This window comes from Bos mutus, chromosome 1 (assembly GCF_027580195.1).
Source record: "Bos mutus isolate GX-2022 chromosome 1, NWIPB_WYAK_1.1, whole genome shotgun sequence".
NCBI lineage: Eukaryota > Metazoa > Chordata > Mammalia > Artiodactyla > Bovidae > Bos > Bos mutus.
This window is the reverse complement of record NC_091617.1, coordinates 112,304,564-112,320,104: the sequence shown is the minus strand read 5'-3', so window position 1 is coordinate 112,320,104 and position 15,541 is coordinate 112,304,564. Positions and strand designations below refer to the sequence as shown.

Sequence of the window (15,541 nt, the reverse complement as noted above, 5' to 3'; positions counted from 1 at the left end):
ACCTTCTTAAGAAAACCCTTTAGTCTCTGGGTAATAGTTATTTTTGATAGATTTGCCTGCTGCTCTGAACATGGTCAGTAAGTGTGCTCTAGGGAAGTTCTCAGTTTTTAGCGTGGATTCAGACTATCCGGCAGTCTTGATAAAGTACAGGTTCAGACTGGGAGAGGTGAGGGGTGAAATTCTGCATTTTAGTTAAGCTCTTAAGTGGTATCAGTGCTGCTGGTCTGGGGGCCAGAGGAAGAACACTCTGTTTCAAATAGCTGATTTGATACTTTGTTAAAATTGGATCCAATATAAGGTTGACAGAAGAAATGCAAGACACCCAAGATGTCCTATGCAGTATTTGGCACAGAGTTGTATTAAAAATTATTCATTGTTTATCTGAAATTTAATTTTGACTGGGCTAGACACAATATAGGTGTGTGTGAGTGCACACAAGACACACACACAAGGCAACTCTAAATTGCAATCTAAATCATTTACAAAGTCATTTAAATGTCATGTATTGTATTAGATGTAAATGATATGATTATTTTTATTTGGAGAGAAAGGCCCCATAGAATTAGGTTTGTTTCAGACTTGTTTTTAGGCACTTATTTAGGTATTTTGCTCATATGCTTTTCAATACAATAATATATGTAAGGATTAATGCTGCACCCCGTCCCCAAGTATCTAGGGAATTCTTGAAAAAATAGTGAAATCTGTACATTCCAAAATATACCTGAAAGCACAGAAATGTCCTGGACTATCAATGTTTTAAGCTAACCATATGAAGTAATGGGCTTCACCAGTGGCTCAGATCCCTGGGTTGGTGAAGGAAATGGCAACCCACTCCAGTGTTCTTGCCTGGAAAATCCATAGACAGAGGAGCCTGGTGGACTACAGTCCATAGGGTCACAAAGAGTCCAAAACGACTGAGTGGCTAACACTTTCACTTTCATATGAAGAAATAAGATGTTAATGAGAAACGCTGGGCTAGAAGAAGCACAGGCTGGAATCAAGATTGCCAGGAGAAGTATCAATAACCTCAGATATTCAGATGACACCACCCTTAAGGCAGAAAGTGAAGAGGAACTAAAAAGCCTCTTGATGAAAGTGAAAGAGGAGAGTGAAAAAGTTGGCTTAAAGCTCAACATTCAGAAAATGAAGATCATGGCATCTGGTCCCATCACTTCATGGGAAATAGATGGGGAAACAGTGGAAACATTGTCAGACTTTATTTTGGGGGTCCAAAATCACTGCAGATGGTGATTGCAGCCATGAAATTAAAAGATGCTTACTCCTTGGAAGGAAAGTTATGACCAACCTAGATCGCATATTGAAAAGCAGAGACATTACTTTGCCAACAAAGGTCCATCTAGTCAAGGCTATGGTTTTTCCAGTGGTCAGGTATGGATGTGAAAGTTGGACTGTGAAGAAAGCTGAGTGCTGAAGAACTGGTGCTTTTGAACTGTGGTGCTGGAGAAGACTCTTGAGAGTCCCTTGGACTGCAAGGAGATTCAACCAGTCCATTCTGAAGGGATCAGTCCTGGGTGTTCTTTGGAAGGACTGATGCTAAAGCTGAAACTCCAATACTTTGGCCACCTTATGCAAAGAGTTGACTCATTGGAAAAGACTCTGATGCTGGGAGGGATTGGGGGCAGGAGGAGAAGGGGACGACAGAGGATGAGTTGGCTGGATGGCATCACCGACTCGATGGACATGGGTTTGGGTGGACTCCGGGAGTTGGTGATGGACAGGGAGGCCTGGCGTGCTGCAATTCATGGGGTCACATGCGGACACGACTGAGCGACTGAACTGAACTGAACTGATGATAGATTAAATTTAGACTGTTTTATAGTTTTTTCTTGTATTTTTTTGGTACCGTGTACTTCTGGTATTTTCAAACCCTGTATAATAACATTTCATGAGGATAATGTGTTGTCTATTAAAGCATATGGAAGGCAGTGTAAATGCTTTTTTTTTTTTTTTTTTTTTAGATTCTTTACAGAGTTGGAAGCAAGGCATCAGAATAATATCTTCATAGAAGACATAAGTGACATTGTGGAAAAGCACACAACATCCACATTTGACCCATACGTGAAATACTGCACAAATGAAGTCTACCAACAGCGGACACTGCAAAAATTGTTGTAAGCAGTATTGAATGTTGCAGCTTTAATGATCTAATCATGTTTTAATTGGGTCACGTTGATTGAAATTAATTGATCTCTTAAATTAAATGTCTTTTGGGAACAGAAGTGCTTTTGGGCAGGGGTGTTAGATTAGAAAAACCCAGTTGTGGAGAATTTTCTTTAAAGTTCTTCTGAAATTATAGCTTGTTGATTTTTTCCTTGTTTCTTTTTTTTTTTAATTCCTGCAAGACTTGGGTCTCGGGGTGGGGGCGGGTAATGATGATCGGTGATCATCATTCTAAATGGTGAGAAGGTTGTTCTCTAAGCTGTTATCTGGTCATTAAATAGTTTGCCTGAGGCCAAGATATAGTTCTTGAACTAGTGCCTAGGAGCCAAAGTGTCCTCTGGTATTCTAATCTTCCTCCATTCGAATGACAACTCTGTATTTAGTTGTTTATGGGAATAACTCATCTTTTCCCTCTAGGTGGTTATGTGTGAGGAGAACAAGGATGGGCTGAAGGAAGGTGTTTTTTTTTTTTTTTTTAAGTTCTTAAAGGCTCTAATTGTGAAACGAAAAAGAAGTAAACCTTAAATTTCCACACACTCCTTTTCCCTTTGTATTATTTAGGTTACTGAGAGTTTTGGTGTGATGAATATGCCATCTCTAGTCTGAAAAGCATTCAGCAGTGGTTCAGCAATGTCTGTATTGCTTTATTGGGGCCGGGGCTTGTTTATCACAAGGAGCTCCGTGTACAGTTGGACATCGCTGTAAACTCAGCTTGGGGGCTGACTGGCTGTTATCATCCTTCTGTGAGCTGTGGTGTTTACAACCGAAGCGTGGCACGCTGGCCAGTCTCTAGACAATGTGAGAGACCCTATGATGATGATTACCTCATGGCCACTTAGAGAAACAGCCCCCGTGTGGGCAAGAAGGCCTGATGACGCCCCATTCCCCCTCCACATCCTCCTTAAAATCTTGTACAGGCAGGGAGGAAAACCCACAGCTGCCAGCCCTAAATGAGGTTATTAGCACAAGCAGGATTTGTCTGCACTGCGGGGCATTTTTTTCTAGATTAGTCTTTGTTGTGGAGACTGTTCTGTACATTCTAGCGCCCCAGGCTCCTGTCCACCAGCTGCTGGTAGCACAGCCTCACCTCAGCCTTGATAACCAGGAATGTCTCCAGAGGTTACCTGATGCCCTCATCCGCCATGGGAATTGCGATGTAAACGTTACTCTTTAATGGTTGGAAAATCCAAGTGACACGTGTAAAAGCCGAAGCCTGGAATTAGAGCTAAATTAAGTTTTGTTTTGCAAGATTAAAAAAAAAAAACAAAAAAACTTGAATAAGTACTGTTGTACTTTATGTAACTCTTGAAAAATAAAGGTTTTATTTAAATTAGCTCAATGACATCATCATTTGAGCTTTTACATGGAAATTAGTAGTTGTGTGTTCAGAATGTAAATTTACATTTTGGGCTGTGACTTTGAGCTTTACCTGCAACTTTGGAATCTGAAAACCAGCAAACAAACAGTGCCTGGGGTCCATCCTAGACTGGGTGGTTTCCTCAGAATCTTTGGAGGTGGCAGAAGTGATTTAAATGTGCAACTGGCTTAAAATTTGATTCTTTTTTAATTTCCTAAAATTTTTTTTTCAAAGTTAGCAGGAAACTTAACTCCTCAGTTTAAGAAAAAGAAATTATAACATTTCTGAGTACTTTCTTTTAACTTGCTGTTCTGGGTATTTCCTGATTTCTCTCTAGCAGCCTTGAACCAAATCATCTAAGTTTCAAAGTATATTTTTTTGAAGAAAGGTTTCAATTGCCGTTACCCTGCTTCTTGGCCTCCCCCTCCCCTCTCCAGGGGATCACAGAATCTGGGGCCAACCCTCCTCCACCTCCCCTTCTCGGGTCACACTGTAACTCCACAGAGCTACCCTTAGGGTGAAGTGAGGTGACAGAATGAGAGATGCTGTGTCAGGGACCCACTGAAAGTCAGAAGACCTTGGTTGGACTTCTGTCTACACCGAATGCTAGGTCTTTTATTTGGCAAGTTGGGGACCTTGCTGAGACTCCACATTCTTACTGGAATCCCCTTCAAAGTTATATGGATGGTGCCACATGAGATCCTTTATGTCGTGTATTCTGCTAAATTCTGTAGAAATGTGACAGTGTTGTCCCTGTTCTAATGTCCCTGGGAGAGGAAGGATATTCTGGCTGACATAGTCAGAAGTTTTCTGTCTCAGAAGCTTTGGAAAAGTCCAAAAGCCTCCTAGTAAGTAAATCCTGAGATTTCTTTCTTAGATTATTATCTCAGGCTAGAGATGTGGTATAAAGCATATGTGTCATCTTTTTAGTGGAATGTTTGTAGATGATCAGATATGAGATGTAGTATGTATACTAATTTTTAATGTATATATTCACCATTATGATACCACTGTTTCTTCATTTGTTTACTTTCTACTTCTAAAAATTTCTGGCACCTATATTTTCATCTTATTATTCTTATTACTGCCTTAAACTTATGTTCAGTCTTGACTGTAAAAGGCAATCAAACCATCCATGTCCACCTATGAAATTATGTGTTTATGTTGTTTATATATTGAAAAATCATTGATAATCTATAAGTTTACCACAGTGTTTTATAATACATTTTGACTTGCTTCTTAAAGAGGAAATACTTTGAAGTTTTGTCTCTTTTTTCCCCCTCAGAGCCACCAACCCATCTTTCAAGGAAGTTTTGTCCCGAATCGAGTCCCATGAAGACTGTAGGAACCTACCCATGATCTCGTTTCTCATTCTTCCCATGCAGAGGGTGACCCGCCTTCCCCTGCTGATGGATGTAAGATGTGACCTGGTATCTTTTTCCTCTGTGGATAATTGTTGCTGCAACAAATCTGATTAAGAAAATTATTCTTCTTCCACTTAAATTATATCCCTTCTATAAAAGTTCCCAATTCCGTGAGAAGTTGCTGTTTGGTTAGAAAGTCCCACATGGGAAGCTCTTCAGTTTAGGCTTGTGTGTTCACTCTAAAGAAGTTAGATTACAACCCTCACTTAACATTTTTTGAAATGGGAAGAATATTGACTTCTTGAAGTCAGGAGTCCTGAATTCCTTTGCGTCTGAAACACCAGGCACGAGACCTTGGGCACGTCATTCATCTCTTTGGGCCTCAGTTTCCTCGGTTGGGTCATGTTCCGAGCTGCTGCGTGTGTGCCCAGTTGCTTCAGTCATGTTCGACTCTTTGTAACGCCACGGACTGTAGCCCACCAGGCTCCTCTGTTCATGAGATTCTCCAGGCAAGAATACTGGAGTGGGCTGCCATGCCCTCCTCCAAGGGATCTTGCCAACCCAGGGATTGAACCCGCATCTCTTCTTGCATTGGGAGACAGCTTGTTTACCGCTAGTGCTGCCTGGGCTGCCCCAAGCTGCTGAAGTGCTCCCATTTCACACGGGAAGGAGTCTCTTCAGCATCACAAGGCATAAACCTGCCCTAGTTTGCATTGCTCAGAATGAGTGAGGAAAATCCAGACATCTGATCTTATTGTAGGGAGCATTCATGAAGAAATGCTATTTGCTTTTGAGTAGTGCAGGACGTGACTGTGGGAAGAGCAGAGACGGACTGGTGGGAAGCACAGCTGGGAGGACAGCCAGGCAGTGGCCCAGGATGGCCGCACACTGGCTGGGCTAAAACCACAGTGGCAGCCACAGGAGAATGGGGTGCCCTGACGTGACTCCCATCCAGCTAGTGTGCCAACAAGCGCCTTTTTTTAAAAATAAAATTGAACTATAGTTGATTTATGATATTGTGTTAGTTTCAGGTGTATAGCAAAGTGGTTCAGACATACTATATGTATATATTTTTTCAGATTATTTTTATTATAGGTTATTATAGGATATTTACTTTGTTATACAGTAACTCCTTGTTCCTTATCTATTTTATGTGTAGTAGTTTGTATTTGTTAATCCCAAACTCCTAATTTATCCCTCCCCTGCTTTCCTTTCCCCTTTGGTAACTTTAAGTTTGTTTTCTGTGTCTGTGAGTTTTTTCTTTTATCTTTAGATCCGTTTGTATTGACTTTTGGATTCCACATATGTGATATCATATAGTATTTATCTTTCTCTGTCAGACTGACCTCACTTCGTATGATAATCCCTAGGTCTATTCATGTTGCTGCAAATGGCATTATTCCATCCTTTTTATGGCCAATACTCCATTACATATACGTACCACATCTTAAATCAGTTGTCTGTTGATGGTCATTTGGGCTGCTTCCATGTCTTAGCTATTGTAAACAGTGCTGCTATGAATATCAGGTTGCATGTCTCTTTTTGAATTAGAGTTTTTGTTTTTTCCGTGTATATGCCCAGGAGTGGGATTGCTGGATCATATGATAGTTCAAAAAGTATCTTTTTGATCAAGTTAAAATATCTTGGCACAGTTCTGCTTTGAATTTGGATGATAATATAATGTCAGTTTTGACGTGCTTGCTTTTTATAAGTCAAAATACAGGATAAAAATATAGCAAAAATTATGATTGTCTAAGATTACAAAATAAATTCCATTTTCTCTATTCCATTATAAATTCAAAGAAGCACTGAAATTTAGAAACTAGTAAAAAGGTGGGATTATGGTCACTTTCTTGGCCCAGCCGCACAGTGTTGAGGAGGTTCAGCTGTCTTTTCAGAATTCACAGCACCTTCTGCTCTCCTGGGCCACCTCAGTCTACTAGTCCGCTACCTTTACACCCATCCTTGTCCGTCTTGTGTGATTTAGAGACTTCTCTTCTTGTAAATATTGGGAAACTTGCAGTTTTGCAAATCCAGCTCTGATTTTTTGTATCAGTATTTATCATGTCTATCACACAGAGTCTAAAAAGAAATGATACTTTTTGGGGTCAGAGACTCTTTTGAGATTGTAGATTAAGCTGTAGTCATTCTTAAGAATGACTTCCTAGTGTGTGCAAGATTTATAAAACTGAAGTGTACAAAAGAAACTGTGGCCTGCTCCCAGAAATAAAAACTAATATTTTTCAAACTGCTTTTGTACTCATTAGTGGGTCATGAAGTTGACTTTTGGAACATGAGTAGTGTTTTTAGAATATGAATATAGAGTAGAACACACAGTATATGATATATACATTGTTCATAATGTGATTAAATATTATTTCACAAAAAACTTTCATTTTGTGTGCATGTGTACTAGTTGCAGTGTAAAAGTATTTCTTACAGTGGGGTCATAGTCGAAAAAAATTTGAGTACATTAATATAAAACCACCAGTGGTCCAGTCTGTACTTCTTACATATCACACATAATATTCCTGACACCTGACTTTCAGATTCATAGGCTTGGTGTTCCTCTGCATGTAAGGTTCAGTGGTTTGCTAGTTTCTGGTATCTTCCGCTTCTGCTAGATGCCAGTTGCCCTCATCTGTTGTCCATGTGTGAGAATCTGGCCACCTGGGAAGAATCTAAATGTACTTAAAACATGATCCCTTCGATTTTACTTCATTTGGAGATTTAGTTAAACTTGTTAATTGAGATTAACATTTTTAACAATTGAAATGGTTTTGTTGGCTTTGAACAGATATAGTTTCAAAAGTTATATATAATTCAGTATATCTTCAGTTGATGTTTTTTGAACTCAATTTTACCATCACAAAAATTGCAGTATAAGCATATCAAGAAAAAACCCAGCAGCCATTTTTTCTTGACCTTTTTATTCACATTATATCATCTGCAAATATAATCTCTAATAATAATGATGATGATAACAGGGATCATTGAAGTAACTTTGTCATTAATTGAAGACCTATGTATGCAGGTTATTCATAAAGAACTTTCCATGCATTATCATTTAACTTTTTTAACAGCCTTGTGGCTTTAGAGGTGGATTTATCCCAATTTTACAGATGAGAAAACTTAGGCTTATAGAAGCTTATAAGGGAAGGTGACTTACCCAAGGTCGAATAGCTCATAAGGAGCAGATCTAGAATTTGAAACCAGATTCACCCACCTCTGAAGTCTATCCTCTTATTAAATCATCCTCTGGATGAACATGGATCCTATGCTTTTAAAGACTATTTCCTATTTTAATGTCATCTTTATATTAATCCATAGTATTGTGTTCAGCATTGTTAAGTTTGCTATGAGTAAGTATATGGCTGGACATTGGTTTTATTTTACTTAAAAGAATAAATCAGCTGATTTTGTTTTTCTTTCATTTCATTGCAGACTATCTGTCAAAAGACTCCTAAGGATTCTCCGAAATATGAAGTCTGCAAAAGAGCCTTAAAGGAAGTGAGCAAGGTAACTGTTGAGTAGCTTATCAGACAGTAAAACACTCAGATCTCTCCAAAGAGAACCTGTCTGGATTTGATGCTAAAAACTGGTTGATTCTCACAGCCATTTGTGCACCATTCATTAAGTAGTTGAAAAACAAAGTTATGTTTTCTACACTCAAATGAAATTGGTATTTTTACTATTTCAGACAGTCTTAAGGGCCTTTAGAGATCTCATTTTCTTTTGGTGTCTGAATAGCTGTTTATTCATTCTCTCATTCAAGAAATATTTATTGCATATCCACTACAGTGCCAGGGACAATGCCAGCGCCTGAAAATGTGAGGATGAGTAAGACATGTGTGGTTACTGCCCTCATGGAATGTGCTGTATAAAGGGGAAGGCAGACATGAAATAAGAGTTACAATAAAGGATGGTGAGTGACATGAGAGGAAGAACATAGAAATGTTGAAGCTGAAGCCTGGAGCAAGAGCAGCTTTGAGCCAGGGACTGGGGAGGGTGTTTCAGGAACATGCAAAGACCCAAAGACTTATTTGTAGAATTTGAACTAGAATGTTCTTCGTGTGACTAGAGCCCAGTCCAGGAGAGAGAGCACAGAGGATCCATGTTAAGGAATTGTGAACCTTATCCTAGGATGCTGTGGAAGCTACAGATTCGTGTGCTGTGAAGTTGACAGTGAGAATGGGCCCCAGTGATGAAGCCTTTATAGTTGCTTAGGTTACAGATGACTGGAGCCTATACTGATATGATACTAGAAGGCAAAGAAGCAAGCCTACAACATTGGGGAGGTAGGCGTGGAGGTGACTTGGGTGGGTATATTTATGGACATGAGCCAAGGAAAATCATCCCTGTCTTAGGCAACTAGATGGATGCTCTTATTTCCATAGTACGAGCATAGGGAGAAGCTGAGGATTCCATTGTGGGTGTGTTGGAATTGAGTGAGGTTCCAATAGAATATCCAAGTCAGGAGCTCAGTGGAGAGACTTGAACTGGAGACATGGGTTTGTGGATCATCAGTATGGGGATGATTTTTGAAGCTGGAAAAGTAGATGAAAAGTACCCAGGAGTGTGTAGAGTAAGAAGAATGTTGAGGTTCAGCCATGAAGAACACCAGGCTTCATCTTGTGTAGGGAAAAGGAAACAGCAGAGGAAACTTGAAAAACAACAGAAGTACTAAAGTAGGAAAGTGAAAGTTGCTCAGTCGTGTCCAACTCTTTGAGACCCCATGGACTGTTCTCCAGGCCAAAATTCTGGAGTGGGTAGCCTTTCCCTTCTCCAGGGCATCTTCCCAACTCAGGGATTGAACCCAGGTCTCCCACATTGCAGGCAGATTCTTTACCAGCTGAGCCACAAGGGAAGCCCAAGAATACTGGAGTGGGTAGCCTGTCCCTTCTCCAGTGGATCTTCCTGATCCAGGAATTAAACTGGGGTCTCCTGCATTGCAGGCAGATTCTTTACCAACTGAGCTATCAGGGAAGCCCTCTAATGGCCTGGCAAATGGCATGTAATTTGGTGGAAGGAAGGGCAGCTCCATTGGCTGCTCTGCCAAGACAAAGTGAGATAATGATCAATGCATTCACCGGGTGTATTTATTATCAGGTGAGTTGTGTCCTTGCAGGGTAGGTGTGGAAGCCAGTTTGGAGCATGTTGAGGAATAAGTGGAGGATGAGACTGTGCAGCCAGTTAGTATAGCTGTTTAAACTATTGGGCTGTGAGGGTAAAATGAGTTGAAAGAGAAGCTATAGTTGAAAGGGAAGTGAGGGAGGGTCTTTTGTTTAAAGATTAGAAAATTGTGGGTATGTTTAAATGCTAATAGGAATAGTTCGCTGAGAAAAAGCAGCTGAAGGTTTGAGAATCAGTGAGGATATGAGATGAGCTAGACCCAGGAGAGCAAAGCTCATGATCACAGAAGCATCCTAAGCATCTCTAAGCTGCCTCGAGTTTTGTGCGTCTTTGTGATACTTGACTATGAAGCACTGTTTCTTTCTATCAACTTTATCAATTGAACTTTATGTTGAATTTCATTGTTTCAACTTTATTTTTTAAATACTTTTATGTGAACCATTTTTAAAGTCTTTATTGAATTTGCTACATTATTGCTTCTTTTTTATATTTGGGGTTCTTGACCCCAAGGCTTGTGGGATCTTAGTTCCCTGACTAAGGATTGAACCTGCACCCCATGCTTTGGAAGGCAAAGAAAGATCCACCACCGGACCACCAGGGAAGTCCTTCAGTCAACTTTAAACTGACTCCATTTTATTTATCCTCATCCTTGCCAATAATTACTACAAAATCATGAGTTTTATAAGCTAGTTGTTCATTTTTCTAACACATTTTTATACTAAAAATTAGTTTATCTGTGTCTTAGCCCTTTTGGGCTGCTAGAACAAAGTACCACAGACTGATTGGCTTATAAACAGCAAATTTCTTTCTCTGTTCTGGAGGCTGGAAGTCTAAGATCAGGGAACAAGCAGAGTTGGCTGGGATCCCTCTTCCAGCCAGGTTGCAGACTTCTGGTAGCCTTGACAAGGCAGAAGGGATCAAGGCGGCTCTTTGGAGCCTCTTGTATAAAGCACAATCCCATTCATACGGGCTCTATCCCATGACTTCTGAGCAACTCCCAAAGGTCCCCACTTCCTAGTACCATCATCTTTGGAAGATAAGATTTCAGTATGTATTTTGGGAGGATGTGAACATTTAAACCATAGTGATCTGCCAACCACTTGAATGCATCTCTTGCTCCATCAGAGAAGGAGATACACATATCCCACTTTGCAAAACACTAAGTGAAGAAACTTAGCCTGACAGGTATGAAGTTGCCTATGGTCCTACTGCCTGTGGGTTTCTCCTCCAGGACCCCAAATCCTGTAGTGGATGGGGGAATCTTTAAGAGAAACTACATGGAGAAGTTGAGTCTTAGATATGAAAGAGATTGTCAGATTCTGTTTGATTGTAACTGAGAAGCTGGAAAAAAAATTCACACAGGAAGAGGAGGAAGGTAGTAGTGATTGAATTGAATTAGGAAAGATACCTAATTTTTTTGAGACTTTCACGTCCCAGTTTGAGTAGACTGCTATGTTCCTTTAGGCATCTCTGTTTCACTTGATTTGGCTCTGGTGCTTTTAGGGCAGGCTGGCAAAAATTAACTGCCTTACCTTGACACAGGGCTTCCCAGGTGACGGTAGTGGTAAAGAATCGGCCTGCCAATGCAAGAGACTTAACAATCGTGGGTTTGATTCCTGGGTTGGGAAGATCCCCTGGAGGAGAGCATGAGAACCCACTCTACTATTCTTGCCTGGAGAATCCCATAGACAGAGGAGCTGGTGGGCTACAGTCTGTGGGTCGCACAGAGTCAGACACGACGGAAGCAATTAAGCATGCACTACCTTGATACTTACTATACGGAAGACCCTCTGTGAAGAATTGCTGTTCGAGTGGCCTAAGCAAGTGTTTTCTCTAGGACAGCATTTTTCTGTCTTGCGTAGGAGTCATGAACATCAGGATTATAACCTCAGTCTCTAAATGTTGTAGGAAACTGAGGTCATCAGTACTGCCAACTCAAGGATTCATCTTCTTTTTCATTTGTGCAAGTTACCAATGAGTTTTTATAGATGGGAAAACAATGTCAGTATTTTTAACAAAAAGATTGTGCACATAGAGCGTTTATGGTTCGAAATCAAAATGCAGACTTTCACTTGCTTGCTGTTTCTGAAATGAGAGAAACTGAGAGTTCCCAGCACTTATTTTACAGTGAAATTTTGTGTGTTGAGGCCCAAATTTTTTAGAAGCAGATTCCACCTAAGGCCCTTGGGCAAGTCTCTCTAAATAGTTATTCATTCTTGGGGAAAAATGAGTAATATGTTTTTTGGTGATTAAAATGCTAGTGAAATGTATTTGCCTAGTGCAAATAATACTTCAGTGAAATTGTTCATGATATGCAGATGACACCACTCTTATGGCAGAAAGTGAAGAGGAACTCAAAAGCCTCTTGATGAAAGTGAAAGTGCAGAGTGAAAAAGTTGGCTTAAAGCTCAACATTCAGAAAACGAAGATCATAGCATCCGGTCCCACCACTTCATGGGAAATAGATGGGGAAACAATGGAAACAGTGTCAGACTTTATTTTTCTGGGCTCCAAAATCACTACAGATGGTGATTGCAGCCATGAAATTAAAAGACGCTTACTCCTTGGAAGGAAAGTTATGACCAACCTAGATAGCATGTTCAAAAGCAGAGACATTACTTTGCCAACAAAGGTTCGTCTAGTCAAGGCTATGGTTTTTCCAGTGGTCATGTATGGATGTGAGAGTTGGACTGTGAAGAAGGCTGAGCGCCGAAGAATTGATGCTTTTGAACTGTGGTGTTGGAGAAGACTCTTGAGAGTCCCTTGGACTGCAAGGAGATCCAACCAGTCCATTCTGAAGGAGATCAGCCCTGGGATTTCTTTGGAAGGAATGATGCTAAAGCTGAAACGCCAGTCCTTTGGCCACCTCATGCGAAGAGTTGACTCATTGGAAAAGACTCTGATGCTGGGAGGGATTGGGGGCAGCAGGAGAAGGGGATGACAGAGGACGAGATGACTGGATGGCATCACTGACTCGGTGGACGTGAGTCTGAGTGAACTCCGGGAGTTGGTGATGGACAGGGAGGCCTGGCGTGCTGCGATTCACGGGGTCGCAAAGAGTCAGACACGACTGAGTGACTGATCTGATCTGATTGATGAAATGATGGTGACAATTTTTCTGAATTGGGGCATTTGGAGAGACTTATTAACTTAGTCAAACAACCCAAAAACAAGATGTTTCTATCAAGTGAAACATGTATGTACTTTCTGATTTTCTGCTCCTGTGCGGGAGGTAAAGCTGCGAGGAGGGAAATTTCCTGGGAGCCTGATAGTTCAGCTGGTGCAGAGCTGTCTGTGTCTAAGGAATGGTGGTTAAGAGATGGTTTCTGATGCCAGTGAAATCTCCCCTGCTGTTGTCTTCTATTTACTCTCCCACAGAAAGAGGATAACTGCTTTACTTCATACCTCATAAAAATTCTACTTCTATTTGGAGATAGTATTAAGTTCTAAGCTCTTCTGCTACTGGCAGAAGAGCCAAGTCCTCCTGAATCTTTTCCTGTAACTTACTGCTTCAGCTGTTTACAAAGAGGTAGATATCTGTTAACATGAAAAGATCTCTAAGCTGTATTGTTAAGTGAAGAACATGAAGTTGCAGAAGAGAACAAATAGCATAATGACATCTAGATAATAAAATGCGTTTATATACATATGTGTGTCAGAAATAGTATTTAGAATCACACTCAAACTTTCAACTGTGGTTGCTGATGGTGAAGAGACAGGAGTGTGGCAGGGAGGAATTAATGTTTTGTTGTTTTGTTTTCACTCTTTAAGTATTGCTCTGAAAGAATGTATGTAAAGTTTACAAAGGTACATTTTTAAAAGTAGTAAGTGCCCATTACAGAAAATTTGAAAGTTTGAAATAAGAGAAAACAAAATGTATTAGTAGTCTTGTTGAAAGTAATGACTGTTGTCATTTTATGGTGTGTGCTTCCAGTGAATGTAAATGTACATTTAAACATGGATTCATGTGGTGCCCGTTTCATTTACTGCTCTAATTGTGCTGCGTGGCCTTGCATAAATGACTGTGCTCCTCCGATGATTTCTGTTGTAAAGTTTCCAGAAGTGGGTTTATTGGGGAGGAAAGCTTGGTATGTTTTAAGGGCCCCCAAGTACCTGTAAGAAAAATTGTCCCTGTGTCCATGACAACCGGAAGTATTTCTAAGTATCTTATCTTTCTCCATACTCCCCAGCATCTAATATTCTTTTCATCTTTGTGAATTTGACAAATTGAAAATATTTTGTTTTTATTTATACTTCATTAGAGAGATTGAGGTTTTTTCCCCACATAAGTTTTGCCTGAAGCAAAAAATTTAGTGAACTAAATTTAATTAGGCTTTGACAGATGTTGAAGGAAGGCACAGTTTCAATATGCAGAGGCTGATTTTACGGAAAATACGAGAGCACACATATCCTAATTAGTGCTTGTCCCTTGAAATAGTCACTAAACAGAGTCCACTGAGGATACCATTGCTTGAGATGCTTGGGGAATGTTTTTGTTTTTAATATGCCTTCAGAAGTGGTGGCTGATGAACTTGATATTTGGAAGTTTAGGAAATAAAGATGATGAATTTATTTTCCATTTTCTCTTCCATTTTAAAAAGGGATAAAGGAATTGTCCCCCGCCCCCTTTTTATTTATTTATTTATTTTTTTACCTTTTGGAAAATTTTTCATTATCAGTTTGCCACCACATCCCACCTGAAGAGTATAAAATTAACATTTATCCTTGTAGTTTGAGGAAGAGGAACGTTGATCAAGAGAATACACTACATAGGTACATGAGCAAGTCTGAGACCATTTTCTTATGAGAAATTCTAGAGCTGTGCACTTCTCAGGGCTGGCAACTTCCCAGCACAAGAACAGCGGTGCAATTTCTTGCTCAGATGATACGGAAAACACTTGTAGAGTTGCACTACCCAGTGCAGAGGCCAGTAGCCAGTTGTTGTTGTTCGGTCACTGAGTCATGTTCAGCTCTTTTCCACCCCATGGACTGCATCACGCCAGGCTCCTCTGTCCTCCATTATCTCCTGGAGGTTGCTCAAATTCATGTCCATTGAGTTGGTGATGTTATTTAACCACCTCACCCTCTGCTACTCCCTTCTCCTTTTGCCTTCAGTCTTTCGCAGCATCAGGGTCTTTTACAATGAGTTTGTCTCCCCACCTTTTTTTCCCCCAAACTTATTTGTTTTTAATTGAAGGAAAATTGCTTCACAATATTGTGTTGGCTTCTGCCATACATCAACATGCGTCAGCCACAGGTATACATGTGTCCCCTCCCTCTTTAAATTCCCTCCCACCTCCCATCCTTTCTCACCCCTCTAGGTTGTTACAAAGCCCTTGAGTCATACAGCAAATTCCCATTGGTTACCTATTTTATACATAGCAGGGTATATGCTTCTGTACTCTGTCCATTTGTCATACCCTCACCTTCCTGCTCCTAACCCATGTCCAGAAGTCTGTTCTCTATGTCTGTATCTCCACTGTTGCCCTGTAAATAGGTTCATCAG

At 40.3% G+C, this 15,541-nt stretch overlaps 1 protein-coding gene across 3 annotated transcripts in view; it reads left to right on the top strand.

Moving 5' to 3' along the window:
* ARHGEF26 (Rho guanine nucleotide exchange factor 26) overlaps positions 1-15,541 on the top strand; it is a 136,058-nt gene that overhangs the window by 70,772 nt on the left and 49,745 nt on the right. For all 3 annotated transcript variants that reach the window (XM_070374471.1, XM_070374462.1, XM_070374468.1), the window contains 3 exons: positions 1,980-2,132; positions 4,824-4,953; positions 8,347-8,421. In XM_070374471.1, the coding sequence (XP_070230572.1) occupies positions 1,980-2,132; positions 4,824-4,953; positions 8,347-8,421 (358 nt within the window). The remainder of the gene's footprint in view (positions 1-1,979; positions 2,133-4,823; positions 4,954-8,346; positions 8,422-15,541) is intronic.